Below are 27,734 nucleotides of genomic sequence, written 5' to 3' on the forward strand. Positions count from 1 at the left end.
GGTAGAGAGAGCGATGACAGAGGAAGTAGGCAGGCCCCCCAAGAAAGACGCCCCCCCCACCAAGGTCCAAGCTCAGCTCCAGGCACTGTTTCCAAAAGCCCCCAAACAGAGGCATGTGACAGTCCCTGGGGCACAAACTCATGTCCAAGGTTTCTACAAATGCTCCAGGAGGGCAGACTGACAACGTAAACTCACCTGCCTGCCAGGTGTTTCAACAGGGAGAAATTTCAGAGACAATTTCCTATCAGCAAAACCCAATGTGCTACATTATTTTTTTCTGAATTTTATTTTATTTAGTTTTTTATACAGCAGGTTCTTATTAGCTATCCATTTTATACATATTAGTGTATACATGTCAATCCCAACCTCCCAATTCATCCCACCACTACCAACTGCCCTCAATGTGCTACATTAAATGAATGCTAAAAGATAATTTTTAGAAAAGGTAAAATTGTGATTCTCATACAAATATGAAATGAACACATGACAAAGGTTTCAACTCATTCATTATGAAAGAACCAGTAAGATGTCGCAATCGGTTCAAAGGAGAATTTAAACCACACAAAGCAATCAGGAATGCTGAAATGTATTTATAAATAGATGTACAGCTGGTTAGTATTCACTGCGCAGTATACCTGGCAGGACACCCAGTCTTTTTTTTTTTTTTTTTGGTCATTTCCAAATGAACTGAGTTAAAACTAAATAGATTACTGACTACCAAAGAAATAAGGGTACCTAAAAGTTTCCTTTAATGCCTAAGATATATATTATATTACGTCATATATAGTATATGTGTTTTCAACATCTTAATGAAAATCGTTGAGATCAAAGTATTTTTTATCGTAAGTTTCCATTTAGGGCACTATTGTCTCTTTGTAATGAAAGCTATAATGATCTTTGTAATGATCTTTGTCTGCTCTGCCCTAGTCTCCTGATTATGTTGCTTGTATTATTGTTACTTTTCAGAACTTATATATACATCTGTGTTACAACTACACATCCTCCTGTTGTTTGATTTCCGTCTATAATTGAGTGGATGTAATGCGCACTGCCATTTTTTTATTACAATTTTCTCGTTCCATTCTTCATTTCGATTCGTTTATGGTTTGTCTGGATTTCATTACAGTATTTTCTTTTTGTTTTGCTTTGCTTTGTTTTCCAGGGGCCCCGCGGGGCTGCTGCTCTGTTCCCAGAGCTCCTTAGTCTGTGAGATGCCTGATTAGAATATTGGCTGGATATTCATGGATCCCATGTTCTCTCCCCGCCAAGAACTTTGTAAACATCATTATTCCATTTTTTCCCTGGTGTTTAAAGTTTCTGGGGGAAAAGAGTAAGGCCAGCATGATTTTTGTTTTCCCTTTTGGGAGTGACTTAGTTTTGTTTATTGCAGTGAGATTAGTCATGACACTTCCAGAAAGAAAACATTCTTAAAAGTGCATACGTTTTAACCCGAGTAAATCTTTGACAGTTTCAGCAGTTTAACACAAATTTACAAAAAAAATCAAAGCTGAATCACTTCCACATAACCAGTGGGAATGTAAAGTGGCACAGCCTCTCTGGAAAACAGTTTGGTGGTTTCTTTACAAACTAAATATGCAACTACCATTTAAGCCCAGCTTGCACTCCTGGGCATTTATCCCAGAGAAATGAAAACTTATGTTCCCACAAAAACCTGTACAGAAATATTTAAGCCAGAGTCAAAATTCTGTCTACTGTATGATTCCATTTATATGATAAACTGGAAAGGAGAGAATTTCAGGAACAGAAAACAGATCATTGGTTGCAGGGGCTGGGGTTGGGGAACAGAAGGAAATTAGGGGAGAGTTTTATGGGACTGATCACAGTGGTGACTCCATCACTGAATGGATCTGTCGAAATTCATAGAACGTACACTGAAAAGAGTGAATTTTACTGTATGTAAGTTATACCTTAATAAACCTGACTCTAAAGCAAATAGAATCACCATGGTTTACCTCATTGTCCCCACCACTCACTAACTTTATCTAAAAAGCACGAACTACATTTAAATGCCTTGGAGTCCCATAGTTACTTGGGCTCCTAGGCCATGCTGTTATTGCTTTCTGTTTCACCGCATTCAATCTTATTTTTAACCTGCAGAAAAAACACCATTCGTGTCCTAGCTGCACATTTTCCTATGTTACTGATGACTCAGAGCGTCTCATTGATCATTTTACATTGTGTACTTCCTTTTACTGCTTAGTTGGAAAAAACGACAAGCTTTTACCACATTTTATCAGGAAACATCTTCCTGCTCATTGAGACAAAACATCATGTGCTTTTCTGTAAATAGTGCTGACCCAGGCTCTCATCCATCATTCATCGTGGTGATATTCTGACACTTAAACAAGCAAAGAGCTTGGCGTTTCATCCCTTGCTACTCTGTTTCTTTTCCTTCAGATCAAGTGGAAAAGACAAAGTGCCCAGTAAGTATACATTTTGATAAATCCTTGGCAATGTGCTTGGCAATGAAACAGCTGGGATGGGTAGTTGCCTTCAGATAAAAAATTTATTTCTTTATAAAATAAGTGGGTCAGATAGATGCATTGACTCCAACCACCCATGTAATCAATTATTTTTAGTTCGGGTAACTAGCTTGTACAACAGCACTCACCATTCATAGGAAAAGCTGACTACAGGTTTCAGTGAAACAAGCTGAGCTGCACACATGAGCTTCCTATCAACACCTCACTTAAGATGAGAAGAAAAGAGAATTAAAAAACTTGTTAAAGGCATAAATTCATAAGAACAAAGAGAATGGAGAAGACAAGAGCCGATGAGAACTAGCCGCACAGTTACAGACACTAGTAAACTCATTTAGCAGACAGAAGCAAGCTGAGAGTTCAGCAACTACAGGACGAAAAGCCAAGGGGCAAGGCAATGGATTCCCAGTGCAGAATCTGCTGAGGCTCAGGATTCAGACAAGGCAGGGACAACGGCAGGGAGAAGAGGACAGCCTTACTCCCTGGAGAGGCATAGGAAGCAAGTTCTCAGAGCACAGTTCATACTACAGAAGGGGAAGATTTAATCTTCTTATACCATATACATAGACATGCAATTTTTCTTTGCCAATCTCCCCAAATAATTATATAACATTTTGGATAAATTAATGTTTTTTATTATGATTTTTTTCATGAATTTATTTATTTTATTTATTTTTGGCTGTGTTGGGTCTTCATTGCTGCACACGGGCTTTCTCTAGTGTGGCGAGCGGGGGCTACTCTTCGTTGTAGTGCACGGGCTTCTCATTGCAGTGGCCTCTCTTGCTGCAGAGCAAGGGCTCTAGGTGGGTGGGCTTCAGTAGTTGTGGCACACGGGCTCAGTAGTTGTGGCGCACGGGCTTAGTTGCTCCACGGCATATGGAGTCTTCCCGGACCAGGGATCGAACCCGTGTCCCCTACATTCCAGACCACTGCATTGGAAATCGGGGTTAAGTAAGAGCTGGCTCACTGACCCTGCCCTATGTAGGTCCCAGAATGCTGGCAGCGAGATTTAACCCTACCCTGCAACCCCCCAGTAGGGTACTGGAGAACTTTTCCTGGGGAAATCGCCTGACCCAAGAGAAAAGCCTCATAGATATTCACATTTTTCATCCTTCCAATAAAATGACCAGGTTGCGACATGGTCACCCTAAAGGGAGGGCCGCCAGTTCACAAACTCTGCCAATATACACAGCTTCCAAGAAGCTTTGTGGTGCTTTACATTTAATTATGAATAATCGGGACTTCCCTGGTGGTACAGTGGATAAGACCCCGTGCTCCCAATGCAGGGGGCCCAGGTTTGATCCCTGGTCAGGGAACTAGATCCCACATGCGTACCGCAACTAAGGAGCCTGCCTGCCGCAACTACAGAACCTGCCTGCTGCAGCTAAGGGGCCGGCAAGCCACAACAAAGGAGCCTGCCTGCCACAACTAAGACCCGGTGCAACCAAAATAAATAAAAAAGTAAAAAAATAGAAAAATAAATATTAACCAAAAAACCCCACAAAAATCCCCCCAAAACTATGAGTAATCAAAAGCCACTGAACATCTGAGTACAGCCTCTAACCCAAAAGACAGAATAAAACAAACAGAAAAAAAAAAAGTGGGATGAACAGAGATTTTTTTAAAAAGATAATGCTATAACTAAGATCCACAGACAGATAAGGTATTTCATGCAGGGAAAAAAGAACTAAATATTATAAAAATTACATTCAGAAACAAAGTATGTTATTATTATAAATTAAAAATTCAATAATTGAAGCAATACCCCAGAAAGTATAAGAAAAAGACATAGAGACAGGAAGCAGGAATTAAAGCTTGAAAAAAAAAATAGGAGTGCAATCTAGTAGGTCTGTTACCAAGCCAGGTTTATTTGCCTGACCTGAAGCAAGCCAAACGTTAAGACATGGAGGTTTGTCACACAGAAAAGGTTTCTTTGCAAGGCAGCCAAGGAAGGAGAATGCAGAACAAATTTCAAATCTGCCTCCCCGAAGGCAAGGGCTTGAGATATTTATGGGATAAAGGAGCAGGGTGGTCTTAGGTGTGGGAAAAGGTGACTGGAGGTAGGGAAAAAGTGAGGTAACCAGTGTTGTGTGCAGGTGTATCTGGGTTACATGCTTTTCCACGGGATGCCTGTTAAAAAAAAATGGAGGCATTTAGCACGATCTGAGGGTGGAGTTTTTCAGTCCTCTGATGTCAAGATATATTTCACTGGACACCTGCGCAGGCCAAATTTTAGGGTGGGCATTCCTAACCAGTCTTACCCAGCTTCAACTGCACTGGAGCCGACTCCAAGTTCCTGGAAAACAACTTAAGCCCCCATTACTATAGCAACCCCTACTTCAAAGGTGTTATCTATAGGGGGCAGTTAGGGAGCCAAAAAATAATTAAGGTGAGCTTGGTCAGTGAAGGCAGGTCACAAGCGGAGGGGTTTTTAACAAGCTGTTCCCTTATCTGTTGTTCTGTAAGACAAGCTCAAGAATTTCTGTTAGTCACCAGTTTCTGTTAACCCAATGGGGCATGTTTTCAGGTCCAATATTTAAATAATAGGAACTCCAGAAAGAGAAAATAGATGGGAAGAAATAATAATTTTGAAAATATGAGAAATGTTCTCAGAATTAAAGAATATGAGTTTCCAGAGAGTGGAAGAGATCTGAGTCTCCAACACAACTGATGAAAAAAAAAAATCCACATCGAGGCACATCTTTGAAATTTGAGAACAGCAGGGATAAGGAGACTCTTCTAACAGCTTCTGGAAAATGGAAGGGAAGTGTATCAGTTAGCTTTTGCTGTGTAACGAATCATCCAAACCTAGCAACTTAAGTCGTGGGTTGGTTGGGTGGTTATTCTGGTCCGAGCTGGATGCTTGTTAGTTGTATCATCCCAGACGGCCTCGCTCACGTGTCTGGGATGTCCTGGGATGGCTGGGACTTCTCTCCACACAATCTCTTATCTTCCAGGAAACTAGTTTGTTCTGTTCACTAGGGTGATGGAAGGGTTCTCAGCAGCAAGAAGGGGCCAGCCCAATGCACAAGCACTTTTCAAACCTCCACTTGCACCCTGTTTACTAGAGTCCTTTTGACCAAGGTGAGTCCTCTAGCTGGGCCCACAGTCAAGGTGGAAGGAGACGATCCAATGGTATAAAGTGAGATGAGATTCATATATGCATGGATTAGAAATCAAGTGATGTCAGACACCAGCATCTCTGAAAGCTAGATGACAAGAGAAAAAAAAATTATTTCTAACCTTCAAGATTCTGAGAGGAGGGCTTCCCTGGTGGCGCAGTGGTTAAGAATCTGCCTGCTAATGCAGGGGGCACGGGTTCGAGCCCTGGCCCGGGAAGATCCCACATGCCGCGGAGCAGCTAAGCCCGTGCGCCACAACTACTGTGCCTGAGCTCTAGAGCCCGCAAGCCACAAATACCGAGCCCACGTGCCACAACTACTGAAGCCTGCATGAAGCCACCACAATGAGAAGCCCGCGAACCACAACGAAGAGTAGCCCCCGCTCACTGCAACTAGAGAAAGCCTGCACAGAGCAATGAAGACCCAACACAGCCAAAAATTAATTAATTAATTAATTAATTAATTTTTTTAAAAAAAAGATTCTGAGAGGAAATTTCTAACAGAGTTCTCGACCTAGTCAAACTATCAAGCACTAGGAATGATAGAAGAATCAGAAGAATACGTAAAAGCCTCAAACGTTTCACCTTCAATTCTTCTAAATAATGTGCTCCAGTAAAACAAAGAAGTGAGTGAAGAAAGAGAAAAAAAGGATCCAGGAAATAGGATATAGGCCATTTGACTCTGTATAATGGTAAGGAGAATTCCCAGGAAGACAGTTCTATCACAGTCCTAGAAACCAACTGGCCCACCCACATTACAACAGGAGGACAGCTCTAGGAAGGATACGTCAATGAAAAAAATAAAAGGAAATGATAGATTATTCTGAATTATTAGATCATGTTGAAAGGAATTTCTCAGCTGTGGAATAGAGGTTGAGAATGAATTAGTAATAGGTACATTAAAAGTAAACAAACCATAAAAATGGAAGCAATCCTTAACTCCAAGAAAAACAAAAAGTTGTACAAAAAGGAAATACAAGTGCATTATAGTTTAGCTCTGAACAATATTTACGTTGCCATCATAATAAAAAACATGAATTTACCCAAAATGGTATATAATTATTTGGGGAGATTGGTGGAGAAAAATTGCATGTCTATGTATATGGTATAAGAAGATTAAATTCTCACCTTCCATAGTATGGACTCAGTAAATAATGTCTAATATTGGAAAAGAAATCAATAAGCAACAGTATAAGCATTTTTTAAAGAAATATGCAGATAAATAATGGCAGATGGAGCTGGAGGAGTTGTTTAGAGGGGGAGGCATCACAAATGGGATTGGGGGACTTCCCTGGTGGTCCAGTGGTTAAGAATCCACCTTCCAGTATAGGAGATGGGAGTTCAATACCTGGTCGGGGAACTAAGATCCCACATGCCATGGGGCAACTAAGCCCCCGCACCGCAACTACTGAGCCTGTGCGCTCTAGAGCCCATGCGCCACAACTAGAGAGCCCGCACACTGCAACAGCAAGATCCCGCGTGCCGCAACTAAGACCTGACACAGCCAAATGAATAAATAAATAAATATTTTTAAAAAAGGATTGTACATTAAGTGAAAAATATTTTTAAAAATAGAAATGGGATTGGGGGAGGGGACAGGAACTGCTGCTTCATTATACACTTGGGAATATTTGATGTGGTGTTTATTTTGTAAAAACAAATCCTCCCTTCCCCCCCGAAAAAGATAGAGCAAAACCACGTGCATGAAACAACACTGCAAGCATAGGAGGGTTCAGGATTGTTTGGAATCACTGTCCGGAGGAATGCAAGGGTTCTGCAGGGTCCACAGCACTTTCCCTTTGCAGCCGCCGCCTGCAAGTCCAAAGATGTTTTAAACAATTCACTCCTTAGTCACCAAATATATTTTAATTACATCTCTCTTCCCTACTTTTCAAAGTCGATGAGCAAAATGGCCCTGTAGATAATAGATTCTCAGGGAATGAAATGCCTTTAAAAGAAAGTTGGCTGTCCTTTCAGAAAATAAAAAAGCCCATAAACTTCCAATATCATGTGCAGACAGTGTGACTAGTTAATTATCCAGACTACATGATGATGTCCCTGCACACACACGCACACCCACACACACACGTGTACACATGTGAGAGCAGCTGGCCCAGACAGAAAGAACCTTCTGACTCAGCTTCTGTTTGCCTCACATAGCTGGAGGTAGAAGAAGATGCCTGGCAAAATCACTGTATTTGTCTTCAACCCCACCTCATTTTCAAAGTCTTTCCCCCTACCTTTCAGGTCTCTTTTCCCCATAAAAGCAAGAAGAATAAATCATCATCAGCTAAACACTTGTTTCCTGACATCTACATTTTAAGCCTTTTGTGATCATGTAGGTGGTTTGAAGTGAGGTTATGCCTTTTTTTTAGTTAGCGTCACAAGCTCCATTCCTCCAGAGATTTAACAGCAGCAGCTTAAGTTTAATTGTATCAGCTGCACAAATGCCCTCAACCCAGATATGCCTTGAACTAATACTGCTCAAACTGTAACGTGCATGTGGATCATCTGGGAATTTTGTTAAAATGTAGATTCTGATTCAGTAAGTCTGGGAGGGTCCTGAGACTCTGATGAGCTCCCGGGAGATGCTATGCTTGGTCCATGGATTGTATTTTCAGCAGCAAAATCTTCAACTATCTGTGAAATGAGATTTTGCCATTTGCCAAGTATTATACTTCCACGTGCTTGTGAAAAGCAGAAGTTTTCCAGTGTCCTAGCTAGTTCACGTGTATTTAATTTTGATTGGTTAAAGAGTCTTGGGCAGTTTATTTTTCTTTGCAATTTTTCATTCTTTCAGTTCATTGTCGATGCATTTCTGTTCTGTGCGTGACTGTGTATCAGTAGACTGAAGAAACAGAGTGAAAAAGATAAAACTGACTAAAACTGCAATCTGAGTCCATTTTCTCAAAATTTGTAGAACCGGCAGGAAAGAGGAAGCACAGACATCAGAGATAAGGAAAATCACATCAAATCACACCTTATTCTTTTTGGTAAAGCCTATTGTATTTAAGAGTAATCCAGTTAAATAATAGACGTATATATAAATATCTAAATGAATAAGTGAATGTAAAAAATAAAATTGAAAGAGGAAAAGCTGTGGCAATAATCACTGACAGTAATTACACTTTTACTTAAGTAATCATTCCTTTCTGGGAAGTGCTACTGGAGCCACCCTCGGGGCAGAGCCGGTTCCTCCCAGGATGTCACTCTGGCCATCGCTGCAATCTCCCTCCCTCCTCCCTTTTCCCCCTCTTGGCAATAGTCACCACTGGCCACGGCCCTGCTGAGGCTCTTGGCCAGTAGGGAACACTGGGAATATCCTCCCAGTTCACACCTGTACTCCTCCATCACCACCATCATCAACAACAAAGTTAACGGATGGCATTCACTTTATTTTTAATCCTCCCACACTGGGCATCCCACCCCAATATATATATATATATATATATATACACACATATATGCACACATATATAAACACATATAGTTAATATATATAATATATACATTAACACATATAGTTAATATATATAATATATACATTAACACATATAGTTAATATATATAATATATACATTATATAGTTTATATATAATATATACATTGATATATATTTAATATATAATATATATTAACATATATAGTTAATATATACAATATACACATAATATATATAGTTAATATATATAATATGTATATTGATATATATAGTTAATATATATGTATATTGATATATATAGTTAATATATATGTATATTGATATATATAGTTAATATATATATGTATATTGATATATAGTTAATATATATAATATATATTGATTTATATAGTTAATATATATAATATATATTGATATATATAGTTAATATATATAATATGTATATTGATATATATAGTTTATATATATTAAACCTTAGTACCTGTTTTTGTCTTTCTTTTTTTCACAAGAAACTTGCCAGCAGATAAAAACGTGAACGGGTCAGTAGAAACAAACAACAGCGGTGGAAAATTTTCTTTCGAAGAAGTTGATTGTCTCATGATAATAGTGACAAATATTCAATGTGCTTGTGGAGTACTGGGTTCCAAGACGTCACATGGATTAATTCAGTGCCTTGTGGCTCTCAGAGGCGCCAAGAGGGAGGTGCCATGAGCACCTTGGCCGGTAAGGGGTGCCTGTTTGACAGTGTGCATGTGTGCATTTTGTGGGTAGAGGAGTGGTTTTATGTGTGACGTGGTTTTATTTTATATGCACCGATAACTGTATTTTTCAGCTTCTTAAATCATTGCTAGTTAATTTGCTAGAACTGCACTCTCCCATATAGCAGCCACCGGTCACCCGTGGCTGCTGAGCATTTGACATCTGGCTACTGAGACGTGACATAAGTGCCCAACACACACAAGATTTTGGAGACGATGGAAAAAAATTAATGTAAAATACCTCTAATGTTTTAGATTGATTAATTGTTGAAATATTATATTTTGGATAGCATGGGTTAAATAATAAAATAGATTACTAATAGATTACTAAAATAAATTACTAGTAATACTGTAATATAGTGCTATTGATTTCACCCATTTGTTTTTCTTCTTTTTTTTAACGTGGCTACTAGAAAATTTAAAATCATCTATGTGGCTTGCTTCCTATTTCCATGGAACAGTGCCTTGCTACAAGTACATTTTCCATGGTCTTTTGCTGAAATCAGCCGACTAAGACCAAGAACCTGTAATCGATTAGGCGTTAGGGGCTGTAGACAAAGTCTTACCTCTCCCAGGTGTGTTTCTCTCCTAAGACCTGTGTCTTGATCTATCCTGGTATTTCTCAGCCCCGATTTCACAGTAGAATCACCTTGGAAGTTTCAGTAAAAGTCGCTGCCTGGGTCCCACGTGCAGAGATTCTGATGGTCTGGGCAGCCTGGCCTTCGGGGTTTTAAAGGCCTGCAGGTGAGCTGAAGAAGCGGCCGAAGCTGAGAACCTGATGGGAATAGGACCAGCGGACACTGAGCCCTGGGGACAGAGCGGATGGGCGGGGTGTAGGTGGGGGCGCCTGGTTCACCCTGCATCTCTGGTAGAACTGGAGAAGCGCATCGTGGACAGGCCTCAGGGAAAGGCCAGAGCCCGCCCACCTCATTAAAACCTAAAACCTGCCCCCCAGGGTCCTGGGGGAGGGAAGGGAAGGAATGGAGCTAAATGGGGGGGGGAACTGCCTTCAGCTGTGTGAGGTGATGTATTCCCCAGGGGCCCGAGGGCAGGCTGGTTGCAGAGGTGCTGTCACCTCTGGGGCCACGGGGGCTGAGAGATGCGGGCCAGGGAGGAAACCGTAGCCCCGAGCTGAGCCCGGCCTCGTCCCCGCTACCCGCCTACCCCAGCCACTGTCCCTCTCCCCGCCACAGGCCCTGAGCGCCTCCCCCTCGAGGCTGACAGAGTCCAGGATCCGCCACAGCAGATCTGCGTTTGGTGGAAGGAAATACTCAGATTCATTCTTATGATGATATTCTAAATGTCTATTACGTACAGAACTTCAGAATTCAGGCAACTTCCACCCTGGAAGTTTAGCTTATTAGCATCGAGAGACAAGAAGCTGTCCGGTTCCCGTCCCCCCACCCTCCAGTTCAATCGAAGCTGCCCCCCTGCACACGTGCCTGCTCTGTGGGGGTCTGAGGGCAGACCCTTGTTACTACTTTATTAAATGTATTGGCCCAGACCTTTCTGAATAATTTTTTATAAACTTCTCCTGCATACCTTCTTGACAAAGTCAGTCCATGGGGGAAATGTTTGTGCCAAATGCCACCCATCCTTCCACGTTGGAGGGAAACATCTTTTTCAAATAAGAGCGTGTTCTCTGAGACAAGCACCAGATCTTCCTCCCTCCATCTCTTCTATTTTTTTTACGATCCCTTTAGGATTCTGCCATGTTATGTGAATTTTCTCCTATTTCCAACTTGATCAGGGTTCACTAAATGACCAACAACACTTTTGGTCCCAAATTCACCATCACAAACATGGTTTGAAAAATGATGATTTTTAGGATTTTATCATCAGATACTGCCAGGCGATTAGAATACCCGTGTCCCATGTACGTAGCCCTTCCTCTCAGACTTTAGGGAGTAAGCAGGCAGTGCTGTTGTTGATAATCAGAGTGCTGTCTCATTTCCAGTCTCTTAAAGATGGAGGTAAGAGATGCCTGGCAGACGTGAAGCCGCATTTATGAATGAAAGCATTCATGGTTGGGTTTCCTGCCTTCTGTGTTTCCTTACAGATCTAAAGTTGTAACTTCCACACGATACTGATCTACTCGAACAGTTTCTATTTCTATTCTGCGTCCCCGAGGAGAGAATATTTGGCACTGCATATAACATTAAAAAAAAAAAGAAATCCTTTCCTCTGGCTGGCATTCAACTTTTATATTTTTAGATTTGGAAATACATTTTCCTCTCCCTCCACCCAGCATGTATATTTTTACTCTCCTCTTATTCCTTCCAAACTGCCCCAAAATCTGTTTCCTGGCAATTTGAGAAGTGAGAAATGTCGGCGTGGGGAAAAAAGTGAAGACGCATGTGAAGCTGTAATTTTAGCATGGAAACATTGCCCAACGACAAAACCAGGGGCTGTCTTGTGATGCTTTCTTCTGCTCACACTAGCATCCTTTTTTGATCTCACTGAAGTTTACTCCGGCTGTCTCCCATTCAGGCACAGTGACCCGCTTTAAGTCAGCAGTGTACTGACTTTGGAGGACAAGGAGAGTGTGATGATCTTAAACTACAGGGACTGAACTGTCACTCTGAATTCATGGTAAATATGCAAAGCAGGCAGTCGGCTCAGCCACAGTTCTGATCTTTAAGCATCCATCCTACTGACGGGTTAGAAAGTTCGTTCAGTCAACAAGGACCTATCAAGCCATTGCCAAGCACCAGGAAGAGGCCAGCCTCTGCCCTGTTGATTTTGACACAGCCCTGAACTCTCAGCCGGGGCACTTCGGAGGTTACATTAAAAAAAAAAAAAGAGACCAGGGCGGGGTGTCTGCAGGGCTCTTCTGATAAGCTGTGATGTTCTCTTGGTCCAACTCAGCCAAGGACTGTCCCAGATAACACCAAATCCTTTCAGGTTAGAACACGATCTTTTCCTTCTGCTTCTGTCAGAACATGAGCTTGCTGAAAAAATTTCAACTTTTCTGTTTCCTCTCTATGGATTATCTAACCACAAACACTGGTGTGGGTTCCAGATTTACATAACATTCTCTGGTGCATAATCACATTCTGCTTCTCAAAGGAAAAAGACAACTGAAGAATATTTCAAGAATTATTTTCACACATGATTATCGTACAGTATTACAATGTATTATGTGCAAAATTCCATTAAAAAAATCATTTACAAAAGGAAGTACAACACAGTATGTGTTGAGGGTTCCACATGTACAGCAAAAGCTTAAAAAGGTACAAGGTACAAAGCCAACAAAATTAGATGACTACGCATCCTTACACAGTACAATAACATGTTTTTGTAACTACCTTCGTTACGTTGATACGAGACCCTCATCCTCTGTGCAAACCGCCCCCCCCAGCCCCCGCCCAAACAGGTTTCGTAAAACAGAAATTTAACTTCGCCACACATTCTACAACACAGATTGGCTTTTTGGTGCATTTGCAAACTCCTTTCCAAATGGCATTTATTTAACTCAGTGAAACTCACATTACGTGGTTTCTGCCCAAAATAATCTGATGCTGTTAGTTTTGATTTATGTGGAAAAGGAAAATAAAAAAGTGGTGTTCTTATTTTTTTTTTCCCTCGTGGGGTTTTCAAAATTGCTTCCGAAAGCAAATAACATGGGACAGATTTTGCAAATCTCACTGCATATTTACAGTATTTTCAGCATAGGTGGTTCCTTTTATCTCCTTTTCCCACTTCCTTCAAGGAGCCTGAACCAGCAGACTCCACCCCTTAGTCCTCTGTTAGAGTCTGTATTTCCCTCTCGACCTCTCTCTACATTCATTTCTTTCCTGATCCCCAGCATTACTTGGTGAAAACACAAAACAACGCGATACCACTGAGCGTGAACAAGGTAATAACAGTACGTCGGATTTCCAAAGGCATTCTGTGGCCAGTGTCAGTAATACATCGCTGTAAGAAACCCAGCAGTCTCTCCCCACAAAGTTGCCCAAACATCCAGTTACAGAAGAGAGACTTTTAAAATGCAATACTCTCAAATCCAGCAAGAGATTTCTTTTTGCATATTAAATGTTAAAAATCACATGCATAATTATAGAATATCTTAAAGTTATAAAAATATTTTAAAAACCAATCCTGACAGTTTACCTGCAACTGCTATAAAAATTTCTATGAAATATATAAAAACGCAAAGGCTCTTCATAAAAAAAAAAAAAAAAAAAAAAAAAGAAGAAAGGAAGGAAGGAAAGGATGGAGGCACCCACTGAACTGAGAGGTCCTTGATGCACCGCATCGGACAGTCTTGTCAAACGCCTGCTGTTGAACTCAAGAGAAGAACTTGTACCTTAAATGTTTATTCAGTACGCATACATACACGTGAGCCAACCCAGTACCTGGCTGGGGGTAGGCAGCAAACGATCCCGGGACACCTGAACCATCAGATGCAGTTCTCCATCTCTGAAGGACGGATCCTACTGTTTGTTTCATGAACCTCAGCTACTGTGCTTGGGCGTCGTGGCTAAAGGTGCCCTCGGCCAAGTCGGCCCGTGGATGGCTCCGTCACTGAACCGAGCGGTCCCCAAGGAGGTGACTGCTTTTCAAGCACAAGCACGTGGAAGCCAGAGGCCAGGTTCCTAACTCCCCTCTTTGGATGCACCACTGGGAAGCCTCGCGTGTCTCCTAGGAGGCGGTGAGCTCTTCTTCCCCGTTCTGGAAGATGACGCCGTAAGGATCCTTCTTGATGCGCTTGTAGACAAAGTGGAAGACATGGGACTGTGGCCGGCTGTGCAGCTCGGCCTTGATTTTCTGAGGGTACGTGTCCTCTGCCAGCTGCTGCCACGTTTCGTCCACGAAGAGGAAGAGGCTGTACTCCTCGGGGTCGGCCACCTTGAACTTCTCGGCACAGAGCTGACACACGTCCTCCGTGGTGACGTAAGGCCTCACGAGGAGGGTCTTTCCCGTGCAGCCACTGTTGACGTCCTGGAATGCGACCCGGAGGTAATTCTGCAGGTGGAAAGAGAGGTGCAGGGGTGGCGTCAGAAGAGGAAGCGAGATGGCGCAGGTGAGCCGGGGGACGCCAGGGAGAGGCCTCACGGGTGAGCCTCGCCGGGACGTCCAGGGTCAGGACACGAGGCCCCCAAGTACAGGGGAAGAGGCTGATGTGAAACGGGATGGTGGGACAACTGCATGGACTTTAATTCGTCCCCAATACAAGATGCAGGAGGAAGTCCGTTCAGCCCTGCTCTCACCTTTCAGTCCCTCTCATAAAGCTGGGCTGAGAAATCCCTGGTTAAGAGTGTCAACCAGATCTGACGCCGGCTTTATTCCCAGCTTGAAAAACAAACCAAACGTCAGAAGAGCCAGGAGTCAGGAGCAGGAGACACGTTAACATATGTAGACACAAGAGCACACGCTCTATTCGCTTTGGAGTCCTTTTTACGAAGCCTAAGCAGGGCTGATGGCGTTAGGCTGGACCACGAGATACCGCGGACGGTTGACCATCCTTCCCCTCCCCCACTGGCAATTTCACATGGTTCAACCCAACACAAGGTGGCTCTGAGTGCTGTGTGGGAAAGTCGGCAGGGCTTGTGGATTCCGTGGAAAGGCCTGGGAGATGCAGGGCGCACCGGGGTGCAGGGTGGTGCCGTGAAGATGGGGGCTGCAGGCTGGGGGGTGTTTGCAGGCCCCGGATAGCAAGCAGCACCAGGCGAGTGGCTTCACGGAACAGAACCGACCCGGGGCCCGGACGAGGTGCGGGGCATCCCAGGCTCCTGCCCGGCCCTCTGACAGTCTGTGGCCCTGGGTCATTCTGCAGTTCTACTTCCTCAGGAGTGGGGTTACCAGATAAAATAGGGAACGCCCAGTTAAATCTGATTTTCAGACAGAAAACAAATACATCTTCCTCTTCGAAATCTGGCCGCCCTACTCAGGAGTAACGGGGAGTGGGGCTCTCTGCCGGGGTTCCTACACGGTTACCCTGAGGGTTTCCTCAGATGATAGAAAAGAGAGCTCTTGGGAAGGCCAGTGCACCCTGCACACAGATGATAACACCGACGCTCTTGAACTGGAACATTTCAGGGCACCTTTGGGTACACACATGCCCGGTTTCACCAACCCCTCCTCTCCCATACCACCCCCTCAGCACATGGCCTGCACATGGTATGCATTTACTCACTGACTCCTAAAAAAAAACCTTGTGAAGGAGGCCTACACTATCCCTGTTTGACCAGTGACGAAACTGAGGCACAGAGAGGTTAAGGAACTTGCCCAAGGCCACACAGTGAGTGAGCGGCAGGGCCAGCGTCTGGTGTCTCGACCACGGAGGTGAGGTGTGCTGCCTCTCCAGCGTGAGCAGATGTGTGTGTCTGTGACCCTGACTTAGGAGTTCCAAGTGCAGCTTTGCTTCCTGGCTTTGGCTTCTACAGCCAAGCTGAGTGCTGACAATTCCAATCTTGGGTCTGTTCTTAGAAGATGTGCATCTCTGAGGTGAGTGAGGCCAGTGGGGAGGGGTGTGCACAAGGCGGGGACTCTGGGGGTTCTAGGTTAGAAGCTCCAGATGGAGAGAGGGGACCGGCGGAAGGGGCTAATGGCAGGTGGGGAGGTGGAAGGATGCGTTTTTATCCCTTCTTCTTTCTCTTCCTCCGTTCTTCTCCCCAGAGGCTGTGTGGCCTTAGGAAACCCCTCCCCAGATGGCCAACAGTCGCCACATTCCAAGGGCCTGCGGATGCTAAATCGCTCAACACGTGGATGGTTCTTCAACAATCCAAGGGGTGGGGGGCGCACAGGATGCCTTCTTGCTCCTTAGATTTATGCACCTGGGAAGGAATTTCTGGGAACACTCCTATCTTGGAGAAAACCTTGCTGACCTTGCCTTTCCACGATGGGCGGCTTTAAACCAAATGTACCTTTTGAGTGTTTTCAGAGCATTAAAAAGGCAAGAAGGGCAAGGAAGGTGAATCTGGACATGGAGCAAATCTGTCCTGCTTGGAAATACACCACGTGGCACGTGGACACAAAGCACGGTCGGGGTTTACAATCCTATTTGAAACTTTTGAAATATTATCTGAAGACATCTGCAGACTTACTCATCATTTCATAGACTGTGAGCAAATCAAGAGTTCCTGTGTTGGGTCAAGATTTCTATAGCCTCAACCTGCCTCTCTCCTCTCTAGGAAGCAAGCTCTGTGGGAACTCCCCTTCCCAGGGACCAGCCCAGGGGCACAGAAAATTCTGGAAGGGGATCCAGGCAGGACTTGGCCCAGATGCTTGCTCACTCTTCAACTCTGGCCCTGACCGGCTGCCAGAGCTGACGCTGCTGATGGGATGCTGGGGTCTTCTGTTTTGGGGGGGTGGAGAGATGAAAAAGGAGAGGCGTCCCTCTTCTCAGAGAGACCAGGTCAAGTGCAGGGCCTCACACGGCTGCTTCCACCTCCCAGTCTCCCATCTGCCACCTGTGCTGAGAGCATCCTTCCTTCTGGCTTCCTGTGAGCTCAGGTGGTCAGTATCCACGCTGAACGTTCTGGAGGAAATCCTGCCCTAATTTGACTCTGTTTTCTTAAGGGCAGCAAAACTTGGGCCAAATCCACACACACACATATATACATATTCTTTTAATTTAAGGAAAACAGAGAAGTGAAACAACAAGGTCAGAGGGTGGTTTAAAATACCCCTCTTCCACCAGATGGTCCGACGAAGGGAGGCCCTCGGGTGCCCTGAGCTGCGTGCGCCGTGAGCCAGCTCTGCTTCCCAAGGACGAAGGAAGCAGCAGGAGTCTGTCCCCACTGCCGGCCACGTACCTGAAAGTCATCCACTGAGGGGATGGTCCGGTTGGTGGTCCTCCGCTTGTGCCACTGCCTCAGGGTATCCCTGGCCTCAGAGCTGAGAAGTCTCGCTGCCTGCTCTTCCTGGAAATTCTTTATCAGGGAAAGTGCTCCGTAGGCGCTGGTCAGGTAGTAGCCTCCTGGAAAGGGTGGAAAGAATGAGTTCTCCAGGGATTTACCAGTTGGACAACAGTTGGGGGACCACAGAGTTGGAGGTCCGATTCGGCATTTTTCCCTTCTCTTCCACATGCATTTCCTTGAGGGACCACATGAGAGCACATCCTAACCCATCCATTCCTGCATCCGTCTCCATGGGTGTACGGCTGACCCAGGCCTGGGCCACCGCCCATGGCACTGCGGACCACGCCCTGCTTTCCCTGATGGAATTTCCATTCCAACAGGTGAGACACACAGAATCTCTATTATCTAAGCGCAATTGTGGAAAATCTGGAAAATGCTTTGCCAGAAAAGGTCAGGGTGCTGGGGTCTGATGCAGGGGAGGCGTGTGAGGACGGCAGGGTCCACCTTTCTGAGGCCAGAACCCTTTACTACAGGAATAGGAATCCACCTACTTCTGGCAACACCTGCTTTGGGGCTTTTCCTTTAGGAATTACTCTTTTCTAAATTTTGAGTAAACTATACACTTTGAAAGGAATACACAATATACATGTGTACTCACGATAATATGGATTCTTCAAAATAACTTCTCCCTCCTGATTCCCTTTCTTACCCTTACCTGGGGACTCTCATAACACGACATGCAGGAAAGAGTAATTTACAAGGAAAAGCAAGTGATGCCCCTTTGCTGGTGCATTTGGGAACGATGTCCATGTTTGGGGGAGTGTTAAAAAGATTTACAACACTCTGAGAAACATAAATGTGTTCACAGTTTGGTCCTGAACTATAATTAGGTGCCTTCCTGAAACTTGTAAGCTGTATGCCAGAGAAACACTAGGGGGCGCCCCAAACATTTATTACAAATTCCCTAATTGGGCACAACACATCATCAATTGAGAGACATTCTTTGTCCAAATACCTATGGAATCTCCACCGTGAGCCAGGTACAGAGCAGGGGTGGGTTTGTAAAAATTAGAATCAGAGTCCCTGCTCTATAAATGTATTAAAGAAAACGGACACTGGCGGTTTATTCATGCAGGGACCAGAAGTTAGTTGTGGTTTAATGAGTTTTGTCTGCAAGTATCTCTTTCATGGCCAAAGTATTTAGCTGCTAACACAAGACCCTGGAGAACTTTCTCTCTGGTCAACAGGTGACAACATTCAAGATGGCAACTGGTCCACCATCTAAGAAACGAACTGAACGCCCCCCCTGTGACTCATACTGAGAAAGAAACACACTTTTGTGGCTTTCAGGTCACTGGCAGAGATTTGGAGTACAGCGCTTTGAGTGGCTGATTTTTACTAAATATTTTCCCTATGAACAAATCACATGATTGAGTGGGAAACTCAGTAGTGTGGAATTTCAATGCCACACAGAGGATTTCAGGAGAAACCAATATGGACTTAATACTTAAGAGAGGCTTGTGGAGGTGTCAGGATTGGAGCTCAGACTTGGAGGGACCATGACAGTTGAGCTTGGGAGGGGACTGTTTCCTCTGAACGTCAAATTTTAGACTCCATGGCTCCAAGTTCAGGCCGCTATGGAGAAAACTCCAAATGCTGGAAGCACAAAACTGACCACACTTTGAAACATGTGGATGCAATTAGAGGAAGGTTTAAATTTCTGCAAAACTCTAACCCTGCCAGCAGGGCTGTGCACGTAAAAGGGAGTCTATGACGCCTTTTCCGCAAATGAAACTACCTGCTTAAACAGCAGAAAACAGATGTGGGCTGCCGTCCCGCAAACCAAAGAGGGCTTTGGGCAGTAGGGCAGGATGCAGGGCTGGACCGGCAGTGCATCTCTGCTTGACTGCCTCTTCCCCCCAGACTGCAGAGCTCCGGTCTGAGGGGCGGGCCTGGTCTGCAACCACGGCCGCCCGACGGGGCCGCCCTGCTCTCCCAGGAAGACGGCAGAGAAACCAGGACACGGCTGAGTGGATGCAGGCTCTACTGAAAACCCGAGCTTGCTGGCTGCGCTGTAGTTTTGCTAGCTGGGTCCTTGTCTCTCTCTGTGATTCCTGGAGTTGAGGACTGCCACCCGCCCATCTGTCACCGACATCGTGGCCAGGGCAGTGCCTCGCTCCGGGGAAACGATGGGAAAGGTGGCAGGAAGTGGCTGTCTCGACCCTCAGGCCACATGATGTAAGCGTATGTTTGTCCTAAGCACACTCTGTCAGCAGCAGAATGGTAGTTTTCTGAGGGAAACTGGCATGCCCTTCCCCCAAAGCCCCAAGAGTTCAGCACACTTTTTACTAGAATTAAACATGATTGAAGCTCAAAAAAATCCCAGATGCATATAAAATTATAATAATAATGCAGTGGAAGAAAGGAAAGCATGGGACAGAGACAGATGTATGTTTCCTCTTGGTCCCTGGACAGAGCCACATGCTTCTCCCCTCCTGGAAATCCCAGGGCAGAGCAGGCGAGGAATGCTCCAGGCAGGGAGGGTCTGGCCAGAGGGTCTGGCCTCAGCGTCGTGAGTATTAATGAGGGGAGATAAATGGGGGAGAGGTAAAGGGGATGGAGAGGCTCGTTCACAGGATGAAGATATTCATCACTGGTCCGGAGTCAGCGTTGTCCCTACAGGGACGGAAGGGGGACCCTCAGGGCTCCCTGGAGGTCAGACACTCTGAACGAAAGCCAGGCACTGGGGACTTAGTGAACGAATGTACACACTCGGGGGTGACACTGCACTGCAGTTTCCTCCAGGGAAAATCCTGGGATGATGCATTCCCTGGGGAATCCCATCAGCACGTGGATGGACCTTTTTACTCAAGCCCAGACTAAGACTCACTGGAGAGAAAAAATATTATGCAATAATTCATCACTCAGGGTCTATCTGGGCTCCAACAGGGACACATGGAAATGGACCGTCAGAATGCACCAGGATGAATAGGCTCCGATCTGCTCCCCTTTAAGAAGACAAGGTCACACAAGAGTCCTAGTTATTCCAAGCCTGTGCGTCACAGTGACAAACACCCCAATTATTTCTGTGATAAATGTGTAAGGAGAGGAATTCCCGCGAAGACATGTGGATACAAGAAGGAGACTGAACGGACAAAGTAAATCGAAAGCAAACCGCCCAGATTTTACTCCTCTGTAGTTTTATGTTAATGATGAGCAGATTCTTTTTTTTAAATAGAAAAGGAAATTAATGCTGTTTTCGTCTTGAAAACCAAATTTAAAAAATAAAGATGAAAACAAAAGACAGGGCTTTGTCTGATTCGCTGACAGCGGGCGGTTGTGCCGGCAGTGGAATTATTCTCCAAAGAAAGTTTATAGCTTTCCCTTGGAATCAAAGAAACCATTTCTTCTAAAAAATTGCATTTATTCTACTGAACGGTATTTTTTATTGCACTTAACCAACCTGGGTGAAGTATAACTATGGCAGGGTTGCATTTTTTGTGTGTTTTTCTGACTTTTCCAAATTTTCTGCGATGAACATGTATTACTTTTGTAATCCGAAAAAAAAGTCAGCACATTCTTATAAATGAACAAAATTAAAATGGCCATTAACCCTGAAGATGTCAGAAAAGCACCCACAGAAGTGCCAAATGGGCCTGGGATTTTATTTTGGGGGATGAAAATGTTTTGGAGCTGGAAAGAGGTGGAGGATTGCCCCCAGTTGTGAATGTATTAAATGCTACTGAATTGTTCACTTTAAAATGGTAATTTTATGTCACGTGAACTTCAATTTAAAAAAAAAAAAGAAAATGAAACCGAAGAAAAGCACCCCAGATCCTCCCACTTCTTCAAAAGCCTGTTACCTTCTCCGTGTAACAGGGATGGGTCCAGGAGTTCCATCATGTACTCAATCTCTGTGTCCAGTTCCAACATGTCACACTGGGCTATGACATAGGTCAGGACCGGTAAAAAGTCATCGGCTCCATACATCCTCCCTGGAGTAGGAAGAAAGGGGGAGACAGACGGGGATATTTTTATCAACATTTCTTCCTTTCATATCCTACTTGCTGCTTTTATTAGACAGCGAGGAGTCATGCTGGGGAAGTGAGCTATTCATAAAGAGAGATGGGTGTTTCTGGAATCCTACAGGGCCTGGGCCTCTCCCCACTGCCCACGTCAGAGACCAACCCTAACTCACAATTTCAGAATGGATGTTTGAGTCAATGGACACAGGATCATGGAAATCTCCCCATTTCCATGATTTGCATCAACCTACGCAATAGAACTTTGAAAGAGTTTAAAGAGTACTTTGAAAGAGTTTAAACTTTTTAGCAAGTGACACGATAAACCATTTGCGGAAGTGTCTACTTAATGCTGTTACTCCTTTGTGTCTTGTTTCCTGTTGCTTTCTGTGCAAAGTAATCAAAACTTAGTGACAGAACCAAACTCGAGCAAAGGAATAACTTGTTCCTTCTCTGTCTTCAATGTGAGTTAAATGTACTCATTCAGTGTACATTGAATAGATATATACGATTAATATCTGGCGAAAAATGTTTAGTCTTTACTGCTAGTTTTTATGACAATGCAGATTCTCAACTAGGGGTGATTTTGCCCCCCCACCCCCACCCCCACCAGGGGAGTCTGGCTTTGTCTGGAGACATTTTTCATGGCATCTGGATGCCGATAAACTTCCTACAGGAAGCGAGATAGCCTCACAATGAAGAATTCTCCGGGTGTAATGTCATTAGTGCTGGGACTGAGAAACTGTGCCTGAGAAGAACAGAATCCTATGCAGGTACAATTTGGGGGACGTTTTATAAACGATTTCACGGACTCCAGAAAGTACACTTCTTGCGTGTGAAGCGTGCTTCAAACTGCAGAGGTGCCGTTCATCAGCATCCCCAGCTCTGGAGTGCGTGTGTTAACGTCTCTGCCTAACAATCTGCAAAGTGCTTGCACACGGCAACCTCCTCCAGCCATGGGTAACAGAGCCTGTGTTTTCTCTCCGCTGCTTCTGCATCAAGCGATTACACTCAGAGGAAAAGTTGTGACCATCCACGGAATGAAAAAGGCTCACCCAAGACCTGGAGCACTGCAGGGCTCATGGCTACTCATGAATCAGGGTCACTCCTGCACCGACAAGGAGCAGCGCAGGGGAAACCCGAGGGCTGACTTAGGTGAATTCCTACTACACTGCATCAGTTTGGAGCCAAGAAGGGAGAGCCAATGAAATGGCTATGATGAAGCCACATTATAGCTGAATGCTCCAAGTTTCTGACAGATGCTGTAAATCACCGACACAAACCCTCACTGGCCAAAATGTAGTAACAACAGGAATAATCAGAAATATTTCCACCATGCTTGGGGCTATGCATGCGTTGTCCCATCTAATCTGCACCTTAGGAGGAAGGATGGGGTCATACCCACGACAGGTGCAGAACCGCAGCTTGGAAGGTTGATTACAGTGGCCAAAGCCCCACAGTTAATGAACCCATTCGCAGAGCTAGGATCTGAACTCAGACTCCCAAGACTGACTCTGTATCCACTACCCTGAACTAAATCTTTTATAATCCGGCATCGTACAAAAATCTTGTTGCCCTCCTCCGCTTACTTTTTTGGTGCTGTTTGCTGCACGTGGACTAATTTGCCAGACACCAGGGTAACACTTGTATTTTTGTGAGCCACTTGGTGAAGTCAAGAAACTGAAAGGAAGAGCGGTTGGGAATCAGAAAGCCTGACATGTCCCAGCCCCATCGTGAGGCCAAGAGCCCGGACGGTGTGGCCTCACCTGAGTTGTTCTCCATGACGGTGTAGATGAGCTTGCAGACCCTCAGCAGCAGCATGACTTTCTTTTCTGGTGAATACATCTTCTGCATGGTCATGAACTTGACTTTGATTTTCTCCACGTCCACAAAGTCAGGGGTGGGGGCGAAGACGCCCAGCTCCTGTGGATTCCTCTGCCGCACGAGCTGCAAGTTCTCCTTGAGTTGTTTCCATGAGCCGTCGGCCACGTGGAAGTGCTTCAGCATGGCCTCGACGTGGCCCTTCAGGGGCTTCAGGATGCACTTGTGCATGGCTTTTTCCAATACCACATCTGCCAAAGAAAGCACAGCTACTGTGACCATCGTCTGAAAAATGAAGAAATGCAAGGTCTGCTTTCTGGGAATGGACACCTGCAACTTAGTGCATTGGTTATCGGGCAGATGCGTCCGAACTACACACCCAACCAGCCAAAATTTAGCGCCACGTCACTCACGCGCCAACCTTTTCTCTTCAGTAGAGCCAGGAAGAATGAATCTTCCCTAACAGTCTTACAGTCTCTCTTGCATGCAGTCCATACAATTGAATACACTTGGCTTTAACTGCTTTTACACCTCCTCACCCATAAGCACAGGTGAATATTCTAGAAGACATTCTTTCGACCCAGTCCTTCCACTGAGGGTCCAGTGGACAGTTAAGCAAATGTGTTATGTTAAAGGAAGGATTTGCTAATAGCAAGGGTTCCAGCTCCCTTAAAATATTTCCTGACGAAAACAAATTCAGTTAAATACACATGGTATCTCGGATTGGATTCTGGACCATAAAAAGTCTTTATGTCATTTGTTATATATAAAGGACATGAGTGGGGCATTAGATGAGATTTGAATAAAGTCTGCAGATTAGATAATATTGTTAACAGTGAATCTGGCTTCTTTCACACAGACTGAATCTTGGAGACTCAGCCAGCTGTGTCTGGAGCAGCTCTGTGCTCTTTTTCACAGAATGCATCTTCCCTGAAAGTTAATTTCACTGCAGTTTTGTAACACGATGTCCTTGTTTTTAGAAAATACCCACTGAGTATTTTGGGATAAAGGGACACAATGCCTACAGCCCGCTCTCGTGGTTTAGATAAAAGGGAATGTGTGCATGTGTGTGCATGTTCGTGTGTGTGTATGCGCGCATGTGTGTAAACAGAGAGAAAGGCAGGGAATGAAGCAAGTGTGGCAAAGCATTAACACTGGGGAATTCGGGTGAAGGGCAGACGTGATTTCTTCATACCCTTTTTGCAACTTTTCTGTACGTCTGAAATGACTTCAAAATAAAAAATTTTAAAGTCTTGAAGTGTGTTTCTGTTCACAGTTAGGAAACACCTTTAGGTGTGGGAGGCATTAGTTTTTCCTCTTTCTTGGAATGGTTTTGCCCAGTGGAGTAGCTTTCTTGGCTGACAGTACAATGACCAGGACCATGAATCTGGAGGTCTGGTCTGAAGATGGTCTGTACCGTGAGAAGCTCTCTGCTTCTCCCACACCCGCTTTTCCATCTCAAATGCTTCACATTCTCATCAAAGCTCCACGGGTCGCAACCACACCTAATATATGACACTTGGATGTGATTTCATCTTGGAAGCCCACAGATCCATGGAAATAGCCGAGTTACCTCTCTGGCCTTTGGAATTCCTGACATAGTTCAGATCACACTGAATCCAAATTATCACCTATTATTAGAAGATCAGGGACAGAGAGAAATCTAAACCAGACATACCCACAGAAATCAAGGTTGAAGCAAAAGAGGTTATGAAGTAAGAAGAAAAACAGAACAGCATTTTCACTTCACATCTGGCATTAAAACAAATTACTGGGCTTCCCTGGTGGCGCAGTGGTTGAGAATCTGCCTGCCAAAGCAGGGGACGCGGGTTCGAGCCCTGGTCTGGGAAGATCCCACATGCCGCGGAGCAACTGGGCCCGTGAGCCACAACTACTGAGCCTGCGCGTCTGGAGCCTGCGCTCTGCAACAAGAGAGGCCGCGACAGTGAGAGGCCCGCGCACCGCGATGAAGAGTGGCCCCCGCTTGCCGCAACTATAGAAAGCCGCTGCAACTATAGAAAGCCCTCGCACAGAAACGAAGACCCAACACAGCCATAAATAATTAATTAATTAATTAAAAAAAAATTACTTGGTTTGCATTGGTTACGTTGTGTTAATAAACTTATATAAAGTCATACAGCATCTTTGACTTTACCCCAAATAGTCACTATGATGAAAAGTCAATCACAGCAATTAACATTGAGTGCTAGGCTTAATGTTAGGCTAGGCTCAGTTGGGCTAGGCTCTATCTAAGTACTTTATATCATTATCTCATCTAATTTTTACAATACCTCTATTAGTTTTGCAGAATACGACTATTATGCCCTTTTTACAGATGAGGAAACTGAGGCTTGGAGATGCCTAATGGCTTGCTCGAGGCCATACAACCAATCATCTTGCTTTTCAAAGTCAATGATTTCTTAGTTCTAAAGTTCATGGTGTTTCATAAACGTTCACCAGTTTATTCCTCTATCCAAAGGGTCTGAAGCTACATTCCTGGTGACCTCTCTGCAGGAACGAGGTCACCAAGGGGGTTGAAAGTCATGTCAATCATTAACCAGGATGCACATGAATGTTGGCAGCAGTGTTACTCATTAACAGTCCAAAACTGGAAACCACCCGAGGCCCATCCCAGTGGCATGGATGCAAGGATATATTCGCACAGTGGAATTCAGAAAATGGAATTCAGACAAGAGAAGATTCATTCCGTGAGGAAGAGCACACTGCTGCTCCAGATACAACTGGCTGAGTCTGCAAGATACAATCTGTGTGAAAGAAGCCAGACACAGCAGAGTGTCTCCTTTAGCACGTCATTTATACATAAAGTTCAAGAGCAGGCAGAACCAATCTACGATGACAGGTCAGGATGGCAGTCAACCTTAGGAATAACCAGGGCTGAGGGGGGGGGCACTTCTGGAGGGATGGAGACAGTTGATGTCTGGATCTGGGTGGTGGCTACAGGTGTGAAAATTGTCAAGCTGAGCACTCGAGATTCGCACACTTTGTGGATATAAGTTAAACCTCAAGAACCAGGTGGATAAATCAAACCAACAGAAAACGCCTGGAGACCTTGAACCCCAAGGGCAACTTTTAACTTCCGAGCAAGGCTGGTCACCTCTGGGCCAGAGCATGCGCACAAATCATCTCCGAAAGGTTGTGTGCTGTTCCGGGGACGACAGCAGAAAGCTCGTCATCAGCAGGCTGAGTGGGTCCCCTGAGCAACTCATCCTTGTCCCCAGGGAAGGGACGTTGGCCTTTGTGCCATAAACTCCACTCTTAGGAGCAAATGGGGCTGTGGAGATCTGCTAGGAGGGTTGAAACCTACAACCCATTGCCATGTGCCCATTCCCTTAAAACCCCAAATGAAAAAAACAAAAACAAACTTAGTACGTTTTTTAAAGGCCATAATTTAGAAATTACTGGTCTCTTTGCATTCTTTTTCAGGACTTTATTCCTAACTACCTCTCTTTACCCCCACAAATCCTTAATAAACGTGATGAATAGAAAAAAAAGGCCAAATGACAGGGTCCCAGTATCCAACTGGTTCTCTCCAATAGGAAAAAAAGGTTCTGCTCATGAAGCAAGAGGGAAGAATGATTTTAGGAAACAAAAGGAACAGAAAATCTTTCAGAATGTGGGCTAGCTCAGAACAAAAGGTAAGAACACATCGGTCAACGTGGCTTATAAATTACTACTGTCTGTTTCTTTCTACCATCTCCGGTTGCTTTAAACCCAAGAATAATGCTGTTGTAGGCACTTTACATGCACTGACTTTTCAGATCCTCCAACAAAACCCATGGCGGGAGGACCATGATTTATTTTATAGGTGAGGAAACTGATACCCAGGGAGATTGATGCCACACAGGTAGCAAGAGGGGTAGCCAGGATTCAAACCCAAGAACTCTGGTTATGTCAACTGTGTTTATTTACAAACATAGAAACAAGAAGATACCGGAGAACTGTTTGAGCTACAACAGTTTGAATATGAGAAACCAATTGCTAACTGAATCACCAACTGGAAATACATTTGCTGAAAATATTTATAGAGATCCTATCAACTGGCCCCAAAGCTCACCCATAGAGGGGAATACTAAGGGGCATTGGCTTGGAGCTCCCTGCCCTAGTGTGACCCAACACAGTGATTTATAGGAAGAGTTAAATGTGTCGGCCTCTGGTGCTGTGAAGTGATCGCCCCCCTCTTAGGAATGAGGACAGAAGCCTAACATCTGTTACTTCACTCTGATCAGCGGCACAGATTCCAGAG

General features: G+C 44.5%; 1 protein-coding gene across 4 annotated transcripts in view; it reads right to left on the reverse strand.

The window, feature by feature from the left end:
- Positions 1 to 2,512: 2,512 nt before the first annotated feature.
- RIN2 (Ras and Rab interactor 2) overlaps positions 2,513 to 27,734 on the reverse strand; it is a 112,620-nt gene continuing 87,398 nt past the window's right edge. For 3 of the 4 annotated variants that reach the window (XM_082359539.1, XM_082359541.1, XM_082359540.1), the window contains 4 exons: positions 23,416 to 23,721; positions 21,491 to 21,622; positions 17,583 to 17,746; positions 12,908 to 14,790 (listed from right to left, as the gene is read on the reverse strand). In XM_082359539.1, the coding sequence (XP_082215665.1) occupies positions 14,467 to 14,790; positions 17,583 to 17,746; positions 21,491 to 21,622; positions 23,416 to 23,721 (926 nt within the window). In that variant the 3' untranslated portion in view covers positions 12,908 to 14,466. Of the gene's footprint in view, positions 7,435 to 10,388; positions 10,598 to 12,907; positions 14,791 to 17,582; positions 17,747 to 21,490; positions 21,623 to 23,415; positions 23,722 to 27,734 lie in introns of those variants that run through there. The other variant, XR_014235518.1, reaches the window with a different exon arrangement.

The sequence above is a fragment of the Balaenoptera borealis genome (assembly GCF_965194805.1).
Source record: "Balaenoptera borealis genome assembly, chromosome: 16".
NCBI lineage: Eukaryota > Metazoa > Chordata > Mammalia > Artiodactyla > Balaenopteridae > Balaenoptera > Balaenoptera borealis.